Source organism: Oncorhynchus nerka, linkage group LG12, assembly GCF_034236695.1.
Source record: "Oncorhynchus nerka isolate Pitt River linkage group LG12, Oner_Uvic_2.0, whole genome shotgun sequence".
Classification (NCBI taxonomy): Eukaryota; Metazoa; Chordata; class Actinopteri; order Salmoniformes; family Salmonidae; genus Oncorhynchus; species Oncorhynchus nerka.
In genome coordinates this window covers 80314538-80339382 of record NC_088407.1, presented here as the reverse complement: position 1 = coordinate 80339382, position 24845 = coordinate 80314538, and the positions used below count along the sequence as shown (strand labels likewise).

General features: G+C 43.1%; 2 protein-coding genes across 8 annotated transcripts in view; one reads left to right on the top strand and one right to left on the bottom strand.

Annotated features, from left to right (window-relative positions):
* Window positions 1–1375: 1375 nt before the first annotated feature.
* On the top strand, window positions 1376–19147 carry LOC115138757 (sodium-dependent multivitamin transporter-like). 7 transcript variants are annotated; one of them, XM_029675945.2, is made up of 17 exons: window positions 1376–1794; window positions 2559–2709; window positions 4182–4645; window positions 4857–4922; window positions 5018–5069; window positions 6113–6180; window positions 13490–13644; window positions 13806–13946; window positions 14117–14246; window positions 14629–14717; window positions 14863–14975; window positions 15690–15760; window positions 15863–15949; window positions 16154–16347; window positions 16553–16659; window positions 16794–16915; window positions 17470–19147. In XM_029675945.2, the coding sequence occupies exons 3-17, from the start codon at window positions 4235–4237 to the stop codon at window positions 17593–17595; spliced, it is 1932 nt and encodes a 643-aa protein (XP_029531805.1). In that variant the 5' UTR covers window positions 1376–1794; window positions 2559–2709; window positions 4182–4234; the 3' UTR covers window positions 17596–19147. The 7 variants fall into 7 exon arrangements, with proteins under 7 accessions (XP_029531805.1, XP_029531803.1, XP_029531804.1 ...); XM_029675943.2 differs by having other exon boundaries at window positions 4171–4645; XM_029675944.2 differs by having other exon boundaries at window positions 2530–2709; window positions 4171–4645.
* LOC115138846 (dynein axonemal heavy chain 6) overlaps window positions 17690–24845 on the bottom strand; it is a 102312-nt gene continuing 95156 nt past the window's right edge. Inside the window, 9 exon segments of the mRNA XM_065025024.1 lie at window positions 17690–19455; window positions 19629–19711; window positions 19714–19774; window positions 20003–20148; window positions 20381–20502; window positions 20676–20788; window positions 22269–22471; window positions 23542–23702; window positions 23969–24168. Coding sequence (XP_064881096.1) covers window positions 19240–19455; window positions 19629–19711; window positions 19714–19774; window positions 20003–20148; window positions 20381–20502; window positions 20676–20788; window positions 22269–22471; window positions 23542–23702; window positions 23969–24168 — 1305 coding nt within the window. The 3' untranslated portion in view covers window positions 17690–19239.

Genomic DNA, 24845 nt, shown 5'->3' with positions numbered 1-24845 from the left:
CACAAAGACCTGTTTCATGTCTTCACAATGTCCGCCCTACTCTACTCCACACCAAGCGATATGATTGTATGTATCTTTGGTTCACAGTCATCCTCCTTGTGGGTAAGAGGAATCATGGAACAGAACAGGAATATTGGGACAGGAACACAGAAAGATGGATTTCTGAGGAGGAATGGAAGAGGAGGTTGAAGAGAATGATGAAAGGAGAGGTTGGATTTGAATCTGAGGAAGATGACCATAAAAATGGAGATGGGTGTTGAAGAAGAATGTTGTCAAGTGCAAACAGTGAGCTGTCCTCCAGACAGAGTTCTGGAGGGATGTGAATGAGGGCGAGTTAAGTGTCATGGAAGGTGTGGTGAAGAGCTTGGAACCCGAGCTTGGCGTCTTTGGACATGATAAAGAAGAATCTGGACCAGTAGGAGCGACATTTTTCCCGGAGAAGGTGGACTCTTGCCTTATGACAGATCCATGTGTGGTTTCAGGCTGGGTGGGAAAGGACTTGGGTGCAGTAGAATCAGTGAAGGTAACCTGTAACATTAGTGGACTTGTGATATGTTTTTGTGTTTCTTCTGATCAGAGGGAGCAGACACTCGTTTAGTCAGAGTCTCTACCAGACAAAGTCATGTTAGGATATAGCAGTTATCCTGTTAGAGCCTTTTGTGCTGAATCCGCGGCTCTGTTTCAAGTGGAACATTTATGGTCATGTCATAGCAGCATGTAGGAAGGAGATTCCAACATGTGGGAAGTGTGCACGAGGGCATGTGAAAGAAGATTGCGTAGTTTTGGTGGATAAAGTTGTGTGTGTCTACTGTTGGTGTTTCCAGGTTGCTGTGAGTAGTAGATCTGTGCCAGCACAGCGGGATAGGCCGACGAGTGATTCATGCTTCGTAAGGTTGGCTTTTTAGTGTTCATAGCAATAGTTATCAACTGTACCGCAGAAATGGAATGTAGTAAATCACAGAAAATAGATATTGTGGTGGCAGCTGCAGAGAACTATTTGGGTATACGAGATCGGATGTCAGAAGAGTTACAGGGTGTGTTGAGGGGTGGTTTCCTCTCCTCCCAGGCCGCTGGCATGGTGCAGGAACAGATTGGGTCAATGTAGTGAAAGGGGTAGTGAGTTTTTCTCATGAATGTATGTGGCAGCAGTGTATGAGATTTTGCTGCAGAAGATTTATGAGATGTTTTGAGATTTGCTATTTTTTTTTAAATGGTGGCACATAGATGTAGCGTTGGTTTGTGATGCAATTTTCTTATTTTTCCCCCTTGAAAAAAATACAAATTGTATCACAAATGTAACGTGATTGAAACACACACTGCCGTACAGTAGGTGGCGGCATGCACAAACGAAATGTGCGAACGTCATGGTACCGAAGAAGAAAAAGAAGTCATCCTCATGTGTAGTTTTTGCAGATAATCTTCTTTATTAGCTATAGCTTTACAAACATAGCTTGAGTATCAGAAGCTTGAGACAGGATTTTGATTTCCGCTGATCACCTATGTGGCAATTACCGTCAGATTCAGAGATGATGCCTGGTCTTAAGCAAAACACGTTTTGAGCGCATAACTAAATTAAGCAAACATTGTCACCATGGATGATGCAAGACACAGACAAATAAAAGTGTTGGATTGGAAGTTGGACTCCTCTGAACCACACCGTATCCAGGTGAAGACACAGATAATAAGTGTTGGATTGGAAGTTGGACTCCTCTGAACCACACCGTATCCAGGTGAAGACACAGATAACAAGTGTTGAATTGGAAGTGGAACTACTCTGTTCCACACCTTATCCAGGTAAGGGTGTACAGTCAGTGGGTCTTTGTCTAATTTGAGCTAAAACCAACTTTAATTATCATTTGTTTTTATTAAAAAGACAGTAAAAGGAATGGAATTTGTCATTACTGTGACTATTTCATATTTCTAGGTAACAATAGTGACAGTTGTGCATGTTGTCCTACTGTAAGCGTGAGGCTATATATGTTTGGATTTCACCAAACTGGTATGCAGGGTAAAGTTCACAGAGGTTGTGCTGTGCTCAGCATGTTATCAGACTTGATCTGTTATCCTGTTACTGCAGTGGGCTAAATCAGGGCCGCACAGTGTTTCTTGGTAGTCTCAAACAAAAATATACAACTCGCACACATGGTTATGAGCGTAAAAAAATAAGACACCTGTACCATGTCAGATATAGAGTTTAAATGTATTACATTTTGAGTTTGCATTACAATATTACATTTTATATATATCACAGAAGCCTGAATTGTAACAAAACCGTTTGACATAGAAACACCTGATTTTCTGCAATAAAAAAAAAAAAGTTGATTAATTATGAAAAATATGTATAGTATTCCACCAATGAGGCCACGAGGTCATTTGACTGCAGGAAAGGTCGACTAAGAAGAATGTGTTGTCTATATTTTGATTCATTATTGTTATTTTTAAAGTCATTTTGACAACATTGTCAAAGGTCATTGATAATGTTTTCTGTCGCCCCCTTGTTTTAACCTCGAAGGTCAAATGTATTTTCAGTGGGAGTCACGACATGCGCTTTGTCTCAGAATTTCACTCACAGGCACCGAGATATGACGATGACAAGGGCGATGCAATGGCAGTAATGGAAAATCACTTCTGAAATCTTGTGGGGGGCAACTTTGCCTGCTTGTCAAGTTTAGTATCTTTTCCAGAAGGATGTCTGGACCTGAAGGAGAGGTATGTGAAAGCTTCTTGCATTGACTGTGTGCTGTATGTCATCTAGATCTATTGTGGCAACCAATGACCTAGTTTATCAGACTCCCTCAAGAAAACAGAACATGGTTTGGGTATCTAGGTACAGTTGAAGTCAGAAGTTTACATACACTTAGGTTGGAGTCATTAAACCTAATTTTTCAACCACTCCACAACTTTCTTGTTAACAAGCTATAGTTTTGGCAAGTCGGTTAGGACATCTTCTTTGTGCATGACACAAGTGATTTTTCCAACAATTGTTTACAGACAGATTATTTAATTTATAATTCACTGTATCACAATTCCAGTGGGTCAGAAATTTACATACACTAAGTTGCCTTTAAACAGCTTGGAAACGCAAGTATACGCAAGACCATAAACACCATGGGACCAAGCAGCCGTCACACCGCTCAGGAAGGAGACGTCTCCTAGAGATTAACATAATTTGGTGCGAAAAGTGCAAATCAATCCCAGAACAACAGCAAAGGACCTTGTGAAGATGCTGGACTAAACAGGTACAAAAGTATCTATAACCACAGTAAAACAATAATAATTATTATTATTATTATATCGACATAACCTGAAAGGCCGCTCAGCAAGGAAGAAGCCACTGCTCCAAAACTGCCATTAAAAAAAGCCAGACTACGGTTTGCAACTGCACGTAGGGACCAAGATCGTACTTTTTGGAGAAATGTCCTCTGGTCTGATGAAACAAAAATATATCTGTTTGGCCATAATGACCATTGTTATGGTTGGAGGAAAAATGGGGAGACTTGCAAGCCGAAGAACACCATCCCAACCGTATAGCACAGGGGTGTCAGCGTCATGTTGTGGGGGTGCTTTGCTGCAGGAGAGACTGGTGCACTTCACAAAATAAATGGCATCATGAGGTAGGAAAATGATGTGGATATATTGAAGCAACATGAAGCATCAGTCAGGAAGTTAAAGCTTGGTTGCAAATAGGTCCTCCAAATGGACAATGACCCCAAGCATACTTCCGAAGTTGTGGCAAAATGACTTAAGGACAACAAAACCAAGGTATTGGAGTGACCATCACATTCACCCAAATTATTGTGGGAAGCTTGTGGAAGGCTACCTGAAACGTTTGACCCAAGTTAAACAATTTAAAGACAATGCTACCAAATACTAATTGAGAGTATGTAAACTTCTGACCCACTGGGAATGTGATGAAAGAAATAAAAGCTGAAATAAATCATTCTCTCAACTATTATTCTGACATTTCACATTCTTAAAATAAGGTGGTGATTCTAACTGACCCAAGACAGGGAATTTTTACTAGGATTAAATGTCAGGAATTGTGAAAAACTGAGTTTAAATGTGTTTGACTAAGGTGTATGTAAACTTCTGACTTCAACTGTAGGTAGCTACCAATAAAGGCTTCATTACGAGTTAATCAACAACTCACCCCCCCATATTTAATTCCAGTGTGTCTGAAGTCTGTTCAAGGCTCTTGGGATCTCCTTACGGATGGGTGTGGACACCCTTACGGATGAGCCCCTCCACCTCCATCCCATTCAGCAATAGTAGCCGTATCCTGATTCCTGGCACCAAGATGGATGCTTTGGCACAAATGCACTTCGCCACTATCGACTATGTCATATTTGCCCTTCTGTTGGCGTCGTCCATGGGCATAGGGCTGTACTACGCCCTGTCAGGGGGTCGGCAACGCACCACTCAGGAGTTCCTGCTGGCAGACCGGAGCATGAGCTGCCTCCCTGTGTCTCTGTCACTAATCGCTACATTTCAATCAGCGGTGGCTATAGTGGGCGTGCCAGCGGAGATCTATACCCATGGCACTCAGTACTGGTTCATAGGCTGTGCTTACATCCTGGGGCTATTCATTCCAGCACACATTTTCATTCCTGTGTTCTACAGGCTGCATCTTACCAGCGCTTATCAGGTGTGTATTCTAGGCTATTCTCTCTGCAAGCTTAGCTCTAGATGGAGAGAAATGTTTGGAATGAGAATATGTGGGCTAATACCAGTTGAAATGTATAGGCCTAGCTGTTAAACTCTGCTAAGTCGTTTCCGTAGTTTTGGTTTCTGTCAGGGAAATAAGTGCTGAAAATACTGCTGTGTATATCACTTAGTGAAGGTATTTTTCTTTTCAGTATCTGGAACTGCGGTTCAACAAAGCAGTGCGTATATGTGGAACAGTTACCTTCATCTTTCAGACGGTAAGGTCCATACCAGATGCAATATTAAGAACAAAACAAGGAGAAGATCGTTGAATATCACTTTTTCCTCTGATGACTACTGCTATCTCTTGCAGGTCATATATATGGCTGTTTGTGTGTACACTCCAGCTCTAGCACTCAATGCAGGTCAGTAACTCAGGCTGTTTGTGTGTATACTCCAGCCCTAGCACTCAATGCAGGTCAGTAACTCAGGCTGTTTGTGTGTATACTCCAGCCCTAGCACTCAATGCAGGTCAGTAACTCAGGCTGTTTGTGTGTATACTCCAGCCCTAGAACTCAATGCAGGTCAGTAACTCAGGCTGTTTGTGTGTACACTCCAGCTCTAGCACTCAATGCAGGTCAGTAACTCAGGCTGTTTGTGTGTATACTCCAGCCCTAGCACTCAATGCAGGTCAGTAACTCAGGCTGTTTGTGTGTATACTCCAGCCCTAGCACTCAATGCAGGTCAGTAACTCAGGCTGTTTGTGTGTATACTCCAGCCCTAGCACTCAATGCAGGTCAGTAACTCAGGCTGTTTGTGTGTACACAGGTCAGTAACTCAGGCTGTTTGTGTGTATACTCCAGCCCTAGCACTCAATGCAGGTCAGTAACTCAGGCTGTTTGTGTGTACACAGGTCAGTAACTCAGGCTGTTTGTGTGTACACAGGTCAGTAACTCAGGCTGTTTGTGTGTACACAGGTCAGTAACTCAGGCTGTTTGTGTGTACACAGATCAGTAACTCAGGCTGTTTGTGTGTACACAGGTCAGTAACTCAGGCTGTTTGTGTGTACACAGGTCAGTAACTCAGGCTGTTTGTGTGTACACAGGTCAGTAACTCAGGCACTTTTATGCTTTCGGGATTTACAGACAGTGATGAGACTATGGGCGGTTTATTGCCGGTTTCCCCAGACAAAGATGAAGTAGTACAGGACTAAAAAGCATTCTCAATGGACGTTCTCCATTAAAATAGCTTTTAGTCCAGGACTACTAGGCTTAATCTATGTCTGGGAAACTGTCCCTACAGGGTCTAACGCTCTTGGGGGGGGGGGGGGGGATTATAATAATGTTTTGGGACGACACCATTTCAGCTCCAGAAATTCTACTGTGTTTTGTGCTGTGAGTAGGTTATTTAGAATTGTGCAACATGTTGGAGTAAAGGTTGCTTAATTTTGTTTCACGCTTCCCCGTAGTTACTGGCTTTGATTTATGGGGAGCAGTGCTGGCCACTGGACTGGTGTGTACACTGTATACAACTCTGGTAAGTTGTTCAGTCATTTTCTCAGTTTGTAATGAAGCTGTTATTACACAATTATTACATAATTAAAAGACTTACACAAAACATTTGTGCTTTTTGTGTAATGTTTACATTATGAAATGTCATTCTGAAGTCAAATCTTTCTTTAAAATGTTTGATACCACATCAGCCATTATTAGCTTGAAGCCTATGTGTGGGTCGTTTCAGGAAACTAGACGTTCCTGATGTCACGCATCACTTCTTCATAGGAGAGGCAGTTGAATGTGAACTTTTTTTCTTTACTTTTGGTGGCCTTAACTTCATGTTGGCTCGCAATCATAATATTGACAAAGTTCCAGTGATACTGTGCATTTTCATCGGCAGGTTTTCTTGTCATGGTCCTTAATTTATAAGCATAATATTTCTCCACACAGATATATATGGAATTATCGGGACATATTGTATAAAAATATAATATTGGTTCCAAAATAATATCCTGTTGGTGAGCCAAATGCAGAGGGTCTTTTACTTAGTTATAAGGAATTCATATCACTTTACAAGGTCCCTGTAACACCTAAAGATTTTGCAATTGTTTTAGATGCCATTCCCTCAGGTGTTTCTTCATTATTCAGGAACTTGTCAAGACCTGACCCTCAGGACATACCGACGATTACCCTTGTTGACTCATCAGTAGGAAAGATGTGTTTTTCTTTTAGCAACAACAGTAGGGCTCTATAAGCCTTGTTTCAACAGGATGTTGGATCTATACCTTATGTCATGCCTTATTGAAATGGTTTTATTGATAATATCTGTTGGAAAAAAGTTAGGATGTTGCCACACACATACCTACTTGTTAACAAAATTAAGGAAGTTTATTTTATTTTTATTTTTTATTATTCATAAATATGATCCTGCCAACCACTATATGAAGAAAAACTTCAATTCAAATTGTACCTTTTGTAATGACCACCCAGAAACAGTGTTGCATCTTTTTTAAAGCTTTGTATTCATGTAAGGAATCTGTGGCAAGACATCAGTAGATATATAATTGAACACATTTATGAAGATTTTACATTATTATGGAGAGATGTGCTGCTTGGATTCTTTACCTACAATAGAAATAAGTTGAAACAATTTTATGATGTTCATTTCATCATTCTTTTGGCCAAATTTCATATACACAAATGTACATTTACAAACAACACAACACATTTTCTTACCTTACAAAAAGAAATTGAACTACATTTTAAGACAATTAAATACTCTACTAACAAAAAAGCTGTTAGAATTATAAATGCCTGTATGTCCCTTATGGTCCTTGTGTAATGTGATATTGTACCCCCTAGCCCCGCCCCTAGTCCAGCCCCGCCCCTAGCCCAATTGTCCTTGGTATATTCTTTATATATCCTTGTGTTTCCCCAGGTACTTTTTGTATTGATTTGTTGTTAATGAAAAACTAAATAAATAAGGAAAATAATAATATGGTTGTTGTCCTTGCACCTAGGGTTGCACATTTTGGGGAATATTCAGAGGTGGAAACCTCCCGTGAGAATTAACGGGAATATATGGGAATTAATGGAAATATATGCATATTAATATAATTTAAATGTAGATGTTTTTGTGCATAGGATATATTTAACATATCATATAGAGACAGAAACATAAACCTTTCCCTTATCATAAGTAGACACACTTGCAAATGATTAAATCTTTTCAATAGAAAAAAATATTTAGTTATGAATTGAAATTTAATTAAATTAGTTGCCTCTTCAGATGGGATGAATTCACTGAACAACAAAAGAAAGGGAATATTGAATGATCCAATGCATCTCCCAAAAACACTTTCAACATACATCTGTAAATAATGTAAAGTAAAGCTTTGGTTGTCTTTCTCTCAGGCTTCCATGTCTTCTCCCTGGACCTCCTCAATGTCCACCTCTTGAACATCAGACTCTGAGGCCTCATCTTCACTGTCACTTTCCAACCTTGTTGAGGATGGCTCGTTGTCAGGCTCAAAAAGCCTGTTGCCTGCTTTGGTGTGTGTGTTCCCAAACAACGACCAGTTCCACTCTGAGGCGGCTGATGTGGGATGGGATTTGGAGGATGATGGAGGCAACAGGGGAAAGAGCCTCCGCAAAGTCCCTTCCACCAGGTGGCTGATGAGATATGTTGGCACGACTGCCATATTGAATCTCCATCCCAAAGCCCTTGCTTGGAAGTGTACTTTGACAGACTGTCAAGAACATTGCCCTCATCCAGGCCAAGGTGGCGAGACACGGTAGTGATGACACCATAGGCCTTGTTGATCTCTGCCCTAGACACAATGCTCTTGCAGAATACTTGGGGTCAAACATGTACGCTGCGGTGTGTATGGGCTTCAGGCAGGTGTGTATGGGCTTCAGGCAGGTGTGTATGGGCTTCAGGCAGGTGTGTATGGGCTTCAGGCAGGTGTGTATGGGCTTCAGGCAGGTGTGTATGGGCTTCAGGCAGGTGTGTATGGGCTTCAGGCAGGTGTGTATGGGCTTCAAGCAGAAGTCTTCACACTTTTTGATGTATTTCAGAACTGCAGTTTCCTCTGCTTGGGGCAACAGTCAAGTGGGCAGGGCAGTACGGATTTCTTCTCTTACATCTACAAGCTGAGTCTGAACATCAGAAAGGATGGCATTGTCTCCCTCAATCCGTGCAATGGCTACTGCTATAGGTTTCAGGAGTTTCAGGCTGCTTACCACTTTCTCCCAAAATACATCATCCAGGAGGATCCTCTTGATGGGGCTGTCCATATCAGCAGACTGTGATATGGCCATTTCTTGGAGAGACTCCTTCCCCTCCAGGAGACTGTCAAACATGATGACAACACCACCCCAACAGGTGTTGCTGGGCAGCTTCAATGTGGTGCTCTTATTCTTCTCACTTTTCTTGGTGAGGTAGATTGCTGCTATAACTTGATGACCCTTCACATACCTAACCATTTTCTTGGCTCTCTTGTAGAGTGTATCCATTGTTTTCAGTGCCATGATGTTCTTGAGGAGCAGATTCAATGCATGAGCAGCACAGCCAAAGGGTGTGATGTGAGGGTAGGACTCCTCCACTTTAGACCTAGCAGCCTTCATGTTCGCAGCATTGTCAGTGCAAATACCTTCTGTGTTCCAAGGTCATTGATTACTACCTTCAGCTCATCTACAATGTAGAGACCGGTGTGTCTGTTGTCCCATGTGTCTGTGCTCTTGTAGAATACTGGTTGAGGGGTGGAGATGATGTAGTTAATTATTCCTTGCCCACAAACATTCAACCACCCATCAGAGATGCTTGCAATACAGTCTGCTTTCTCTATGATTTGCTTGACCTTCACTTGAACTCTGTTGAACTCTCCATCCAGCAATTGAGTACATAAAGTGTGTGGTTGGAAGGGTGTATGTTGGGCGAAGAACATTCAGAAATCTCTTCCAATACACATTGCCTGTGAGCATCAGCGGTGAACCAGTTGCATACACAGCTTGAGTAAGACATTCATCAGCATTTCTCTGACTACGTTCCTCCATTGAGTAAAAAAAACAACTTCTGATTCCAGGAGGACCATGAGCTGTTGCTATCGATACGGTTTCTGATTCCAGGAGGACCATGAGCTGTTGCTATCGATACGGTTTCTGATTCCAGGAGGACCATGAGCTGTTGCTATCGATACGGTTTCTGATTCCAGGAGGACCATGAGCTGTTGCTATCGATACGGTTTCTGATTCCAGGAGGACCATGGCTGTTGCTATCGATACGGTTTCTGATTCCAGGAGGACCATGAGCTGTTGCTATCGATACGGTTTCTGATTCCAGGAGGACCATGAGCTGTTGCTATCGATACGGTTTCTGATTCCAGGAGGACCATGGGCTGTTGCTATCGATACGGTTTCTGATTCCAGGAGGACCATGGCTGTTGCTATCGATACGGTTTCTGATTCCAGGAGGACCATGGCTGTTGCTATCAATACGGTTTCTGATTCCAGGAGGACCATGAGCTGTTGCTATCGATACGGTTTCTGATTCCAGGAGGACCATGAGCTGTTGCTATCGATACGGTTTCTGATTCCAGGAGGACCATGAGCTGTTGCTATCGATACGGTTTCTGATTCCAGGAGGACCATGAGCTGTTGTTATCGATACGGTTTCTGATTCCAGGAGGACCATGGCTGTTGCTGTCGATACGGTTTCTGATTCCAGGAGGACCATGGCTGTTGCTGTCGATACCGTTTCTGATTCCAGGAGGACCATGGCTGTTGCTATCGATACGGTTTCTGATTCCAGGAGGACCATGAGCTGTTGTTATCGATACGGTTTCTGATTCCAGGAGGACCATGGCTGTTGCTGTCGATACGGTTTCTGATTCCAGGAGGACCATGGCTGTTGCTATCGATACGGTTTCTGATTCCAGGAGGACCATGGCTGTTGCTATCGATACGGTTTCTGATTCCAGGAGGACCATGGGCTGTTGCTATCGATACGGTTTCTGATTCCAGGAGGACCATGAGCTGTTGTTATCGATACGGTTTCTGATTCCAGGAGGACCATGGCTGTTGCTATCGATACGGTTTCTGATTCCAGGAGGACCATGGCTGTTGCTATCGATACGGTTTCTGATTCCAGGAGGACCATGGCTGTTGCTATCGATACGGTTTCTGATTCCAGGAGGACCATGGGCTGTTGCTATCGATACGGTTTCTGATTCCAGGAGGACCATGAGCTGTTGTTATCGATACGGTTTCTGATTCCAGGAGGACCATGGCTGTTGCTATCGATACGGTTTCTGATTCCAGGAGGACCATGGCTGTTGCTATCGATACGGTTTCTGATTCCAGGAGGACCATGGCTGTTGCTCTCGATACGGTTTCTGATTCCAGGAGGACCATGGGCTGTTGCTATCGATACGGTTTCTGATTCCAGGAGGACCATGAGCTGTTGCTATCGATACGGTTTCTGATTCCAGGAGGACCATGAGCTGTTGCTATCGATACGGTGTCTGATTCATCATTTTCACCTCGAATAGAAATAGAGGGACTTTTGTCAGAGGTTGCTTGTTGTGAGCACTGAGGGAACTTTATGAACTTGCCAGATGATTCTGCATCTTTGTTGCATTCTTTACATGATTTGGCACAGTGTTTGCTAATGTACACAGCTTTTCCTTCTATATTGGCTGCAGTGAAATGTCCCCACACATCAGATGGTGCCCGTGGCTTTTTCCTGTAAAGATTAGAAAAAGATGAGTAATAAAATAAATAGTACAATTCCATGTACTAATAAATAGTTAAGCAGTTAGAGTAAAACAACTCCTTTGTAAGATAAATGTTTTAACATGAAACATGAATTAACACTCCTCAGTTAGCAGGCTCAAGCAAGCTAAAACCCACATGGTAGCAAAAACTAACAAGTAGAAATTGTTAACAAGTTAGGAATTATTTAAACACACTTTGCTGTTGGCTACTATTTACTAGTTAACAAAAAATCATGTTTGTCATATACGATATATCCACCCCACCCAGTATTGTAATCAAAACTTACCAGAAAGCATGTAGTCCTTGGCTCAGACAGTGTGGTAGTGTGGGCTCAATAGCATCTCATTAGTATGCAAGATCTTGAATCAGCTATACATGTGATGAAAGAATGCACTGTGCATGCAGAGGGTTGCAATTCCATTTAATTGGGGATAGTTTAACCAAAATATGCCACAAGAACTAGAATTGCCTTATGTGTATCCCACAAAAAAGGTTCACTGTTATAAGCTAACTTTTTTGACGAACTTAAGCAAAATTCACAAAATTCCCGGGCTTAATTTCCATTGAAGAATTTCCCGGAAAATTTCCGAACCTTTGCAACCCTACGTCCACCACCACACTGCCAGGTCTCTGACCTCCTCCCTATAGGCTGTCTCATCGTTGTTGATGATCAGCTGTTGTGTATCAGCAAACTTAATGAGGGTGTTGGAGTCGTGCTTGGCCACGCAGTCATGGGTGAACAGGGAGTACAGGAGTGGACTAAGCACGCACCCCTGAGGGACCCCAGTGTTGAAGATCAGTGTAGCGGCCCGTCAGGAAGTCCAGGATCCAGTTGAAGAGGGAGGTCTTTAGTCTCAGGGTCCTTAGCTTAGTGATGAGCTTTGTGGGCACTATGGTGTTGAATGCTGAGCTGTAGTCAATGAACAGCATTCTCACATAGGTGTTCCTTTCGTCCAGGTGGGAAAGGGCAGTGTTGAGTGCAATAGAGATTGCATCATCTGTGGCTCTGTTGGGGCGGTATGTGAATTGGAGTGGGTCTAGGGTTTCTGGCATGTGTGAGCCATGACCAGCCTTTCAAAGCACTTCATGGCTACTGACGTGAGTGCTACTGGGCGGTAATCATTTAGGGAAGTTACTTTCACTTTCTTGGGCACAGGGACTATGGTGGTCTGCTTGAAACATGTTGGTATTCCAGACTCAGAGAGGGAGAAGTTGAACATTTCAGCGAAGACACTTACCAGTTGGTCCGCGCATGCTTTGAGTACACTTCCTGGTAATCTGTCTAGCCCCGCGGCTTTGTGAATGTTGACCTGTTTAAAGGTCTTGCTCACATCGGCTATGGAGAGCGTGATCACACAGTTGTCCGGAACAACTGGTGCTCTCATGCATGCTTCAGTGTTGCTTGCCTCGAAGTGAGCATAAAAGACATTTCGCTTGTCTGGTACACTCGCGCCACTGGGCAGCTCACAACTTGGTTTCCCTTTGTAGTTCTTAATATTTTTCAGCCCTACCACATCCGACGAGCGTCAGAGCCAGTGTAGTAGGATTCAGGCTTAGTCCTGTATTGAAGCTTTGATGGTTTGTCTGAGGGCATAGCGGGATTTCTTATATACTGACAACTCTCTGAGTTTACCAACGCGCACTCTGGCACTCCAGATTAAATTTACGAACACACTCGTAGTATAAACCAGCCATTAGTCTTGAAATCTTTGGTTGTTTTGTACATGGCCTCACATCTGAATCCTTAAAGAGATGGGCGGGGCTTAGGGGGTGTGAACGATGCTGAATGGGTGTAGACAAAGAAGAGGTCTCCAGTAGGTTTACCAAAACATTCAAGGGCCATTTTCTCAAAAGTGAGGTTACAAGTTAATCAACTTTCAAAGCAGAATTACTTTCCCATTGTTCCCTAACTGTAGTGTATGATATACCATTTTCTATTTCAGACTCTCAACTTTTATCCAATGTAAAAAAAAAAACATTACAAATCTTTCAACATAAGACCAAATCGAGACAGTCGGTCACATATGATAATAGGCTCTGTGATTGGGTCTCTGTGTTGTGCCTGGTCCTGACAGGGAGGCCTGAAGGCAGTGATCTGGACAGATGTCTTCCAGACCATAGTGATGTTTGCTGGCCAACTAGCGGTCATCGTGGTGGGGGTCCAGCAGACTGGGGGGGTGGCAGAGGTCTGGAGGAAGGTCTCAGAGGGGAACCGCATCTCCGGCATAGAGTGAGTTGGTCTGGTCACTATATTCACGTATTCAAGCGATGACTGGCAACCTTGTTTAAAGTTGGGTTTTGAGGACATCTTAAACCCCATGTTCCAATTCCATTGTTCCAGTTCTAATATTCCAATTAGATGTTCCCCCTCTTTACATGTCTGCTCTCCAGCCTGAACCCTGACCCTACGGTGGAGTACACGTTCTGGACCCTGGGGGTGGGGGGAGTCTTCCTGATGTTGTCACTGTATGGGGTCAACCAGGCCCAGGTCCAGAGATACCTCAGTGCCAAGACAGAGAGGGACGCCGTCATGTAAGACCACAGAGATACATCAGTTAGAGATTGACAGATAAGGTGCATGTATTGTGTTCTGTAACTTATTATACTATTACCATTTACTTTATTTTAAGCATGCAAGTTATGTTAGAATAAGTGTTGTTTTCCTGCTCTGGTGGATTGTGACCCCTCTATGTTTTCTGCAGGTCTTGCTACATGGTGTTTCCCTCTCTACAGTTAGCTCTAGCTCTAAGCTGTGTCATGGGGCTTGTCATGTTTGCACGCTACTGTGGGGAGGACCATTTCCACAATCTAGGTGTCTTATCAAAAAATGAGGTGTGTGTGTTATTTATTATGGTAATCTGGAGTGCATCATTACAGTATTACAGTATTATAGTATTACAGTATTACATTATTACAGTATTATAGTATTACAGTATTATAGTATTATAGTATTATAGTATTACAGTATTACAGTATTACAGTATTATAGTATTACAGTATTATAGTATTACAGTATTATAGTTGGTGGATGAAGTAATATGCCACTTAGCAGTCAGCAGCAGATGCTTTTATCCAAAATGACCTACAGTACAGTGAGTGCATACCTTTGTATTATGTATATGATCCCCAGTGGGGATTGAACCAACAACCCTGGTGTTGCTATTGCCATACTCTAACCGACAGTACCAACAACCAGTATGTGCTCTGTTCACAGATGGTGTTGTACTTTGTGATGGACATGCTGCAGGGTCTACCTGGCCTGTCTGGACTGTTTATCTCCTGCCTGTTTAGTGCAGCTCTCAGGTATATCAATATTTCTAACACCCTTTTTCCAACAGATGACAAAAGGCTTTACAGTAAACCCAGCCTAGACCTCCAGAACAAGCAGAAGCACAGTGACAGAGGGGTGGTTTGGTGTTGTGACTGAGTTTCATGTCTGTGTCCACAGCACCATCTCATCAGCCTTTAACTCTCTGGCTACAGTGACCATGGAGGATCTGATCAAACCACACTGCCCCTCCATGACAGAGGCCAGGGCCACCCTGCTCTCCAAAGGACTGGGTACGTTGAGATATCCTGGGCCCTGTCCATAGCCCCTACCCTCTAGGTCCATAGCCCCTCTAGGTCCATTGTCCCTACCCTCTATCCCCTACCCTCTAGGTTCATAGCCCTTACCCTCTAGGTCCTACCCTCTATCCTCTACATCCTAGCCCCTACCCTCTAGGTCCATAGCACCTACCCTCTGGGTCCTAGCCTCTAGCCCCTACCCTCTAGGTCCATAGCTCCTACCCTCTAGCCCCTACCCTCTAGGTCCATATCCCCTACCCCCTAGGTCCATATCCCCTACCCACTAGGTCCATATCCCCTACCCACTAGGTCCATATCCCCTACCCTCTAGGTCCATATCCCCTATCCTCTAGATCCTACCCCCTATCCTCTACATCCTAGCCCCTTCCCTCTAGGTCCATAGCCCCTTCCCTCTAGGTCCTAGGCACTTCATGTCGATCAGATCAAGTGCCTAGTGGGTAGTGGTTGTGTAGATCCAATTAATTGGATGGGGAGTAGGGGCTAGAGGTTGAGTAGATCAGATTCAGTCTCGGGGTTAGGGGCTAATGGTTGTTTCTGTACGGGCCCTGCTTACTGTTGAGTGCATCTTTTAACTTATTTGTAAGTTTTACATAATGCCTTTCTCACTTTACCTGTGAGAGCATGCTTCCTAACACGATACAGCACTCATCTCATTCTAAAGAGTAACATGTTCCGTTTCTGATCCAGCATGTTCATATGGACTGCTGTGTCTGGCCATGGCCTATCTCACCCACTTGATGAGTGATTCCGTTTTGCAGGTAAGCACACAGATGCATCTGCCTCGTCCCTATGCGGATTTAATTTTCAAATAGGTTCAAATTAAAAATATTCTGACATGTTTGTGTTTATTTCAATTCAAGACTGCTTTCAAAATATTTGGAATGGTTGGTGGTCCTCTTCTGGGCGTCTTCTCTCTCGGGTTGTTCTTTCCTTGGGCGAACTCTACCGTAAGTACTGATGTGTTAATGTGATCCCTGCGGGAATCAAACCTACTGTCACGCTCTTACCAACTGAACCACACAGGACCCAGTAGAATGCATCACTCTGCCTCTGCTTTTGTTTTGCTAGGCCGGGTTACTGTAAAACCACTCAGTGAACACTGCTGGTGTCAAAAAGGCTTAATAAATACATTTGATGTACTGTTTCTCCAGGGTGCCCTGGTAGGGTTGGGGTCAGGCCTGACGATGGCCTTCTGGGTGGGCATCGGGAGCATCGTAACCCGTACCTCTGGGGGTCTTGCTGCTGTGTCTCAGTTCAACTGTACTGCTGTACAACTCTCAGGGAACATCACCACAGCCATGGGGACAGCACTCATCAGTACCGCAATGCCCACCGTTACACACAGGTATGAAACAAAGATCAACAGAATCAATACCGTAACTATTAATCCATCATAACGGAAATTTGTATTTTTGTGGTCTGTTCGTAATTTAATTCCCAAACTCCCCGGAGATCAATCAGAAAGTATTTAACTTAGTTTACTCATAGATGCAAATTTTGTGAATACAATTAGTGGTTTTTATATTTACTGTTTTTCGATTTTTCTTTAGCCGACCAATGGGTCTGCAGAGGTTCTACTCCTTGTCCTTCATGTGGTACAGTGCTCTCAACTCCTTCACTGTGGTGATCACAGGGTTGGTTGTTAGCTTTCTCACAGGTACAGATTCATTAACATTTGTCATTTAGCATTCCAGAGCAAAACGTGCATTCAGATTGCTCAAACTTCCACAGATTATCCTACAGGAAGAAGTCAAGTTAATCTAATTGGTTGGCTTTTATCTTTCATTTAAGGACCAATGAAAGCGGAGGAGGTGACCCCAGGCACTCTGTATCCCCTGTTGGGCAACATGCTGCTCTTCGTACCAGATAAACTCAAACAGAAGCTGTGCTGCGTCACCCCACTGGGGCATGGGGTAAGACAACAGAGCACACTCACAGTTCAGGATCTTATTCGTTAGTGCAAACCATAGCAAAACGTTTTGCAACAAAAATATGCATTTATTATTGGACACGGTCAGGTAGTCTCCAGGGCTGCATTCAGCAGGGCACAACATTCGGAAATAAATATGTTATGTAGAACAAACATGTCTCTCTTAAATGTAGAACAAGGAATCAGTTCCATGCAGGACATTTCTGTCGGCAACGTTCCACAATGTTTTCTTCCTGAGCTGATGCATTCCTATAACACAGCACTAAAGGGGGCCCTGTCCACATTCTCAGGATGGAATTCAATCATTCATTGCCGATAGTAAGATTCCCACAATGCACTTTCAGGAAGTGTGTAAAACAGCTAATAAATCACACACTTTTGAAAGTGCATTGTGGGAAAACCCACCTTCTTCAATGATTGAACTCTTATATTATGACTAGCAACACTGTGTGTAAGGGTCCTTTTAACAAAGCTATGTGCTATCGTATCAAGGTTACAAAACATTGTCTATTATCTTAAGTTTTTTTTTTTGTGTAGCCAACCATCCAGGAATGTCCACCTGCTCAGGCCGTCTACACAGAGGAGGGCTTGTTAGAAGAGGAGAGGCAAAGCTTTCTTCTAACCTCCCACACACCTGTTGTGGAACATGAGACAGCTCTGTGATGGACAGACTCTTCCACAACCACGTTATATCACGGTCCTCTGGGCAGTGAAATGGGCCACACACTGTATCATGTCAGAGTGTTTTTCACAGAGGTTCTGTTCTGAGGAGATGATGCTCTGAGAGGAGAAGTGTTGTTGGGAGGTATTGTGCTCTGCTATGGCTGACCCTGTAAAACAACACCTATCATACTACTATGGCTGACCCTGTAAAACAACACCTATCATACTACTATGGCTGACCCTGTAAAACAACACCTATCATACTACTATGACTGACCCTGTAAAACAACACCTATCATACTACTATGACTGACCCTGTAAAACAACACCTATCATACTACTATGACTGACCCTGTAAAACAACACCTATCATACTACTATGACTGACCCTGTAAAACAACACCTATCATACTACTATGGCTGACCCTGTAAAACAACACCTATCATAGTACTATGACTGACCCTGTAAAACAACACCTATCATACTACTATGACTGACCCTGTAAAACAACACCTATCATACTACTATGACTGACCCTGTAAAACAACACCTATCATACTACTATGACTGACCCTGTAAAACAACACCTATCATACTACTATGACTGACCCTGTAAAACAACACCTATCATACTACTATGGCTGACCCTGTAAAACAACACCTATCATACTACTATGACTGACTCTGTAAAACACCACATTTCACTGCACCTATCCGGTGTATGAACATTTTCTCTGTAATCCAAGCGACTGTGGATTAAAAATACACTGATACTGTACATGTCTAGTGTGCATGACGCCTGAACAAGACCAAAGAAACCTACAGTATTACTGAAATCAACGATAAACCCAAGACCATGTTAATGTATACTTCCGGAGACGATCAGATTTGAATGGACCATTTGTTTTGCTGCAAGGTATAAAACAATGTCACGATCGTCGTATTGAGGAGACCAAAGGGCAGCGTGGTGTGAATACATACTTTTAATGAATGACGAAAAAACACGAAGTACACTAAACAAACAAACAAAATAACAAATAACCGCTATCGAAACTGAGTGCTAACATGCAACATCACAGACAATAACCCACCAACCACAATACAAAACAGGCTGCCTAAATATGGTTCCCAATCAGAAACACCTGCCACTGATTGAGAACCATATCAGGCCAAAACACATAGAAATAGACTAACTAGACATACAACAGAATGCCCACTCATATCACACCCTGACCAAACAAAACATAGAAACAAACAACGCAAATCATGGTCAGAGTGTGACAAACGAAGACATATCAAGGGGCATAACTCCTGAGGAAACACAGAGAACTACTTGAGTACTGCTGATTATCGCTGTTCGCCCAGTCAATGAGGAAATAGCTTTCTGTTATTTGTGGAACTGAGTACTTGTTCTTTCAATAATGTCTTCCAGTGGGCGAATTTGTCATGTTGGCCTGGTGTCTAAGTAGGTATGGCAACAAAATATGTTCAAACGATACTTGAGACATTTTCAGTGTTTCGAAAATGAGAAAATAAACATTTTTAAAAGTATTTCAGGTTTCACAGTCCTTACTTTGAAACAGTCTTTATTTGGTAATGAGTTCACTCATAGCTTTAGTGTAAACAGTTAGTATTGAGTTAGTTCATTCATTAGGTTGGCAGAGGAGGGCAGTGCCCCTGAAGACCCAGTGAGTAGGACACTCCAAGGTGGGTAGAGAGACGGATGTGATGAAGTTGGTAGAGATGCCTGAGGAGGAGAGGAAGCCTGCCCGCTTGAAGGTACGGTACAGGGGACAGTCATAGAACTGGAGGTCCCCAGGAGACTCTGTAGTAGGCACGGCCACAGCATCCTCCGAGACCTGGCCAACCAAAGGCAACAGGGATGTGATATGAGCTCTCACAATAAAAACAGGAAGACAGTCCAGGACAAATATATGAACAATGCTACATCCACTGTATGAAGAACGGTGGGTAAGACGCTGAAGTGATATTCAGTGGATTGGATGGTTAAATGAGAAGGTGAGCCCTCTACCTGGCAGGGTAGGAAGTGTATCTCAGGCACAGGGCAGTGTTTGATGTTGTGCTGAAGCTCCTGTAGGGTGTGGGAGACAGGTCCCAGCTGGCTCCGTCAAGGTACAGCCCATACACCAACACGCCCTCATCTGGTGGAGCTGGGCCCTGGGAGAAAGATGGTGTAACAATTCACACCGTGGATCTAACGTATAATGTTAGAGGGATAGTTCACCCAGATTACAATGTCAGATGGTTCCTGACCCTGGAAATGGCAGCAGACCATCTGATTAATATAGTCTTTTGGGTGCGCTGTCCCTTTAATTTCTACCAACTGTTTCTAGATTGGTATTACTAAGTTATATAGCCAGGGAAACTTTTAGCTAGTGTAGTTACCTCAAAAAGGAGTTTAGTTTTGTCTGCCACTTTGCTCCAGTTGCTGTAGCTCTCATCCACGGGTTGAACACGATAGGTGAAAGACAGGGAGTCTACAGGCACGTTCTTCTGTCGAGCACTGTTCTGGAGAACAGCTGTCAGAAAACCTACAGGGAAGATTCATGAACTATTTCAATCAAAACGCCTCTTTCAGAATATTACAGAAATTGGTTTATTATTTGAATTTCGAAACTCAAATTTGTTAGGGCGATACAATTGTAAACCAAAGACAAATTTCCCTTTTCACTAAAGATTGATAATGAAGTTTTGAACTTCAAGCAGTATCTCTCTTATGGCTGTTATTTTAGGTATTTTTATTCTGGCTGTTATGTACAGTACCTTGTGGAAAGAAGAACCCAGAGAGCCAGTAGGAGCGAGGCTTCCTGTTCTTGAGGCTCTGCTGCAGGTCAGTCTTAGGTGGACGGTTCAGAGAGTAGACTCCTCCACTAATAATAGGTATCCTGAATACATAGAGGGATAGGAACATAAGTAACTTATATATTTTTTCCATTCACCATGAATATACAATACTGTATTCAAAAGAAAATGAAGATGCCCATGACATAATGAAGTTATGAAGTTAAACAATACAAGCTTTTAGTATATGTATGTCAACTTAGTTAATGTTTTCTACTTTTCTATAAGGTTGATCTTGATGTTGTCTGCCCAGGCTCTGAAGAACCACACTCTCTGTTCCAGGTCCTGGATCCAAGAACCCAGAGCCATGCACGACTCGTACGAGCAGTGCTACCAAGGCAACAACAAAAGACAGACAGATTACTTCTTGTCCACGTTGAATCAATTGCTTTGTTTATTTAGACTCTAGAGGATAATGACACCTTGGGCTTGGAGGAACATTTCAAAATGTCAAAACTGACGAGAAGCATGGAATTGTGTTAAAACATCAGGGTAGATTGTGTGCAGTGAGAGCTGAGCTGTGAAGAGTGTTTATTTCAGGGTTGAGCAAACTAGAGCCCATTCAATGCAGCCCGCGGGAGGTTTGAGTAAAAATAAGAAGGAAACGGGCCTGCAAAAAACAAATCTGTGCGGCCCACCATTGAATTTCAAAATCCTGATGTGGCCCTTAAGCCAAAAAGTTTGCCCACCCCTGGTTTACTAATATACTGTACCTTACAGTCTGATGTGAGCAGGGCAGTGTAGACCTACCTTCCAGTCTGATGGTACTATCATGGTGAGCAGGGCAGTGTAGACCTACCTTCCAGTCTGATGGTACTATCATGGTGAGCAGGGCAGTGTAGACCTACCTTCCAGTCTGATGGTACTATCATGGTGAGCAGGGCAGTATAGACCTACCTTCCAGTCTGATGGTACTATCATGGTGAGCAAGCCAGTGTAGACCTACCTTCCAGTCTGATGGTAGACAGTGTAGACCTACCTTCCAGTCTGATGGTACGATCATAGTCATGACCTACCTTCCAGTCTGATGGTACTATCATGGTGAGCAGGGCAGTGTAGACCTACCTTCCAGTCTGATGGTACGATCATAGTGAGCAAGCCAGTGTAGACCTACCTTCCAGTCTGATGGTACGATCATGGTGAGCAGGGCAGTATAGACCTACCTTCCAGTCTGATGGTACTATCATGGTGAGCAGGGCAGTGTAGACCTACCTTCCAGTCTGATGGTACGATCATGGTGAGCAGGGCAGTGTAGACCTCCCTTCCAGTCTGATGGTACGATCATAGTGAGCAAGCCAGTGTAGACCTACCTTCCAGTCTGATGGTACTATCATGGTGAGCAGGGCAGTGTAGACCTACCTTCCAGTCTGATGGTACTATCATAGTGAGCCAGTACCTTCCAGTCTGATGGTACGATCATAGTGAGCAAGCCAGTGTAGACCTACCTTCCAGTCTGATGGTACTATCATGGTGAGCAGGGCAGTGTAGACCTACCTTCCAGTCTGATGGTATCTGCAGTGTAGACCTACCTTGGTACGATCATGGTGAGCAGGGCAGTGTAGACCTACCTTCCAGTCTGATGGTACGATCATGGTGAGCAGGGCAGTGTAGACCTACCTTCCAGTCTGATGGTACTATCATGGTGACCTCCCTTCCAGATAGACCTACCTTCCAGTCTGATGGTACTATCATGGTGAGCAGGGCAGTGTAGACCTACCTTCCAGTCTTGGTGAGCCAGTGAGCAAGCCAGTGTAGACCTACCTTCCAGTCTGATGGTACGATCATGGTGAGCAGGGCAGTGTAGACCTACCTTCCAGTCTGATGGTACTATCATGGTGAGCAGGGCAGTGTAGACCTCCTCCAGAGCCTCACTCATCAGCACCTCTCCTCTGATGGAGGCAGAGAAGGAAAGGAGGCTGGAGCGCACCACACAGAGGAGGTTGTTAAACCGGTCAATCTCCTGTCGCAGGATCACCAGCAGGGCAGAGGAGGCCGAGGCTGTGCATCGCTCACCTTCAGAGTACATACACGGATGCATACAGACACACAAGGCGGCTTTCAGTAAGAACTATGAACAAAAATGGACACAGATAGATATATAGAATCTCTCAATATCCCTCTCACTAACTCTCACTTTCAGAGGAGTCAAAATAAGAAAAGGTACAACCTGTGAAAAATGATTTCCTTTTCAGACAATACATTTATTCTAATCTATTCGTAGCCCTTTACACTTGTACCCATATACAGGTTGATAAAAATGGCTGATAAGTGACTAAATTGGAACGCAGTGGCTGTACAGTAACATGCTATAAATGACGTCAGAACTCTGGCTCTGCACTTCACAGCTCTGTATGGGTTTTGACTGACAGACGTTCTGAACTTGAGCACCACACGTGACTAGAAGTTGCCCCCATCCCTCCAGCTAATTGGGTAACTTTTTACAATTTTTTGTTGTCTGGGTGATAGAAATGCTGTAAATGAAAATGACTATGTATTTTGAAAGACGAGACTTTGAGGATTATCATAAATACCACCTTTATGTCATACAAGCCAAACACCTGTGAGTCCAAACGTGCACTTCACATTTCCAAATCATAAAACTCAGGGATGCAGGGTTGTAGTTGTTTTGTTTCGAACACAAGTGTGCTTGCTCCAGCTCCTCAACGGCTTTGAGTCATAAAAGTGCAGTGAAATGACTTAGGAACCGTGCACACTTTGAGAGGTTATTGGCCACTTGTAGACCAGTTAGCCCTCTCACTCAAGCCCTTGTCATTTTTTTGTCTTATGGTTCTACTACCCCACATTTTCTAGGAATATTGTTACTGAATATATCCAGAGTATTTTCTGATTTCGTAAACAAGTGTGGTGAAAAGTACAGTAAATGTAAAATGCACATAAAATCAACAGTGTGATGTTTGGATTCAGTCTTGTGTCATTTGAACTGTTGTGTCCTCAACTTTGGTCTAATAATTTCCCCATAATATCCATATTGTTACCTTTCAATTGTTACCATGTTTATGCAGTTCATGTTTCTTTTGTAATCCCTATCCCAACAAGTGTAAAGGGTTGCGTATGTACGTTACCCTGGTCAGAGGAAGATGATTCCGCAAAGTTGACTTTGGCGATGATGTCTCTGAGGAATAGTGTTTTCTCTGTGACACGATCAACCTCCACTGTCTCTGGTAGTTTCTTCAGGATGTTCATGGCCATCCTTAGAACTACGCTATCTTGGCACTGTCTGTCTCTGCTCCACACAAACAAACAGAAGAAGAATTCAGCATTTCATTAACATTTCTTTACACTATATAACATAGCTGTTTTTCTAATTCAAGTGCCGAACTGAACCATATTGTGCTGCCTTGGAGATTTTATGTTCACCTTGTCCTTTCCAGCACACTGTAGTGGATGCTTAACCATGCCAGCTCTGTACAGCTCTGCTTGGCTCAGTATTGCCAAAAGGATATAAGTAATACCTCTATTGGTGGGTTATATTTCCCCTGGGAGACCCACCTGACCAGCAGGCTGCTATCAGAGAGCCTGGGCTGCAGATTGACGATAGTGTGCAGCAACTGCTGGGTCTGGTTCTGCAGTACCACCGTCTCTGCACTGCTGTCGATGCCAAACACCTCTGCCAGGTCTTTGTCGGGCATGTTCTCTATGTAGGCTCTACACTGGGGCCAGCTGGCGTCTTTAGGGAAGGGAGGGTAGCCCTGCCAAGAGAAATACAATATAATGCTCTCAATGAAGACAGAGAGAATAACAGAAACATACCATTTTGCTTTAGGGTTATATTTCATTATGTAATATACAGTGCCTTCAAAAAGTATTCATACCCCTTCACTTATTCCATTTTTTGTTGTGTTACAGCCTGAATTCAAAATGGATAAACTATGTTTTTACACACCCATCTACACACATTACCCCCATAATGACAAAGTGAAAACATGTTTTTAGAAATGTTTGCAAATGTATTGAAAATGAAAGCACCTTTGGCAGTGATTACAGCTGTCTTTCTGGGTAAGTCTCTAAGAACTTTCCACACCTGAATTGTACAATATTTGCCCATTATTCTTTTTAAAATTCTTCAGGCTCTGTCAAGTTGATTGTTTGATCATTGCTAGACAGATATTTTCAAGTCTTGCCATAGATTTTCAATACGATTTAAGGCAAAACTGTAACTAGGCCACTCAGCAACATTCAATGTCGTCTTGGTAAGCAACCAGTGTAGATTTGGCCTTGTTTCAGGTTATTATCCTCCTGAATGGTGAATTTGTCTCCCAGTGTCTGTTGGAAAGCTGAATGAACCAGGGTTTCCTTTAGGATTTTGCCTGTGCTTATAGCTGTATTCCTTATATTTTTATCCTTAAAAAAATTACCTAGTCCTTGC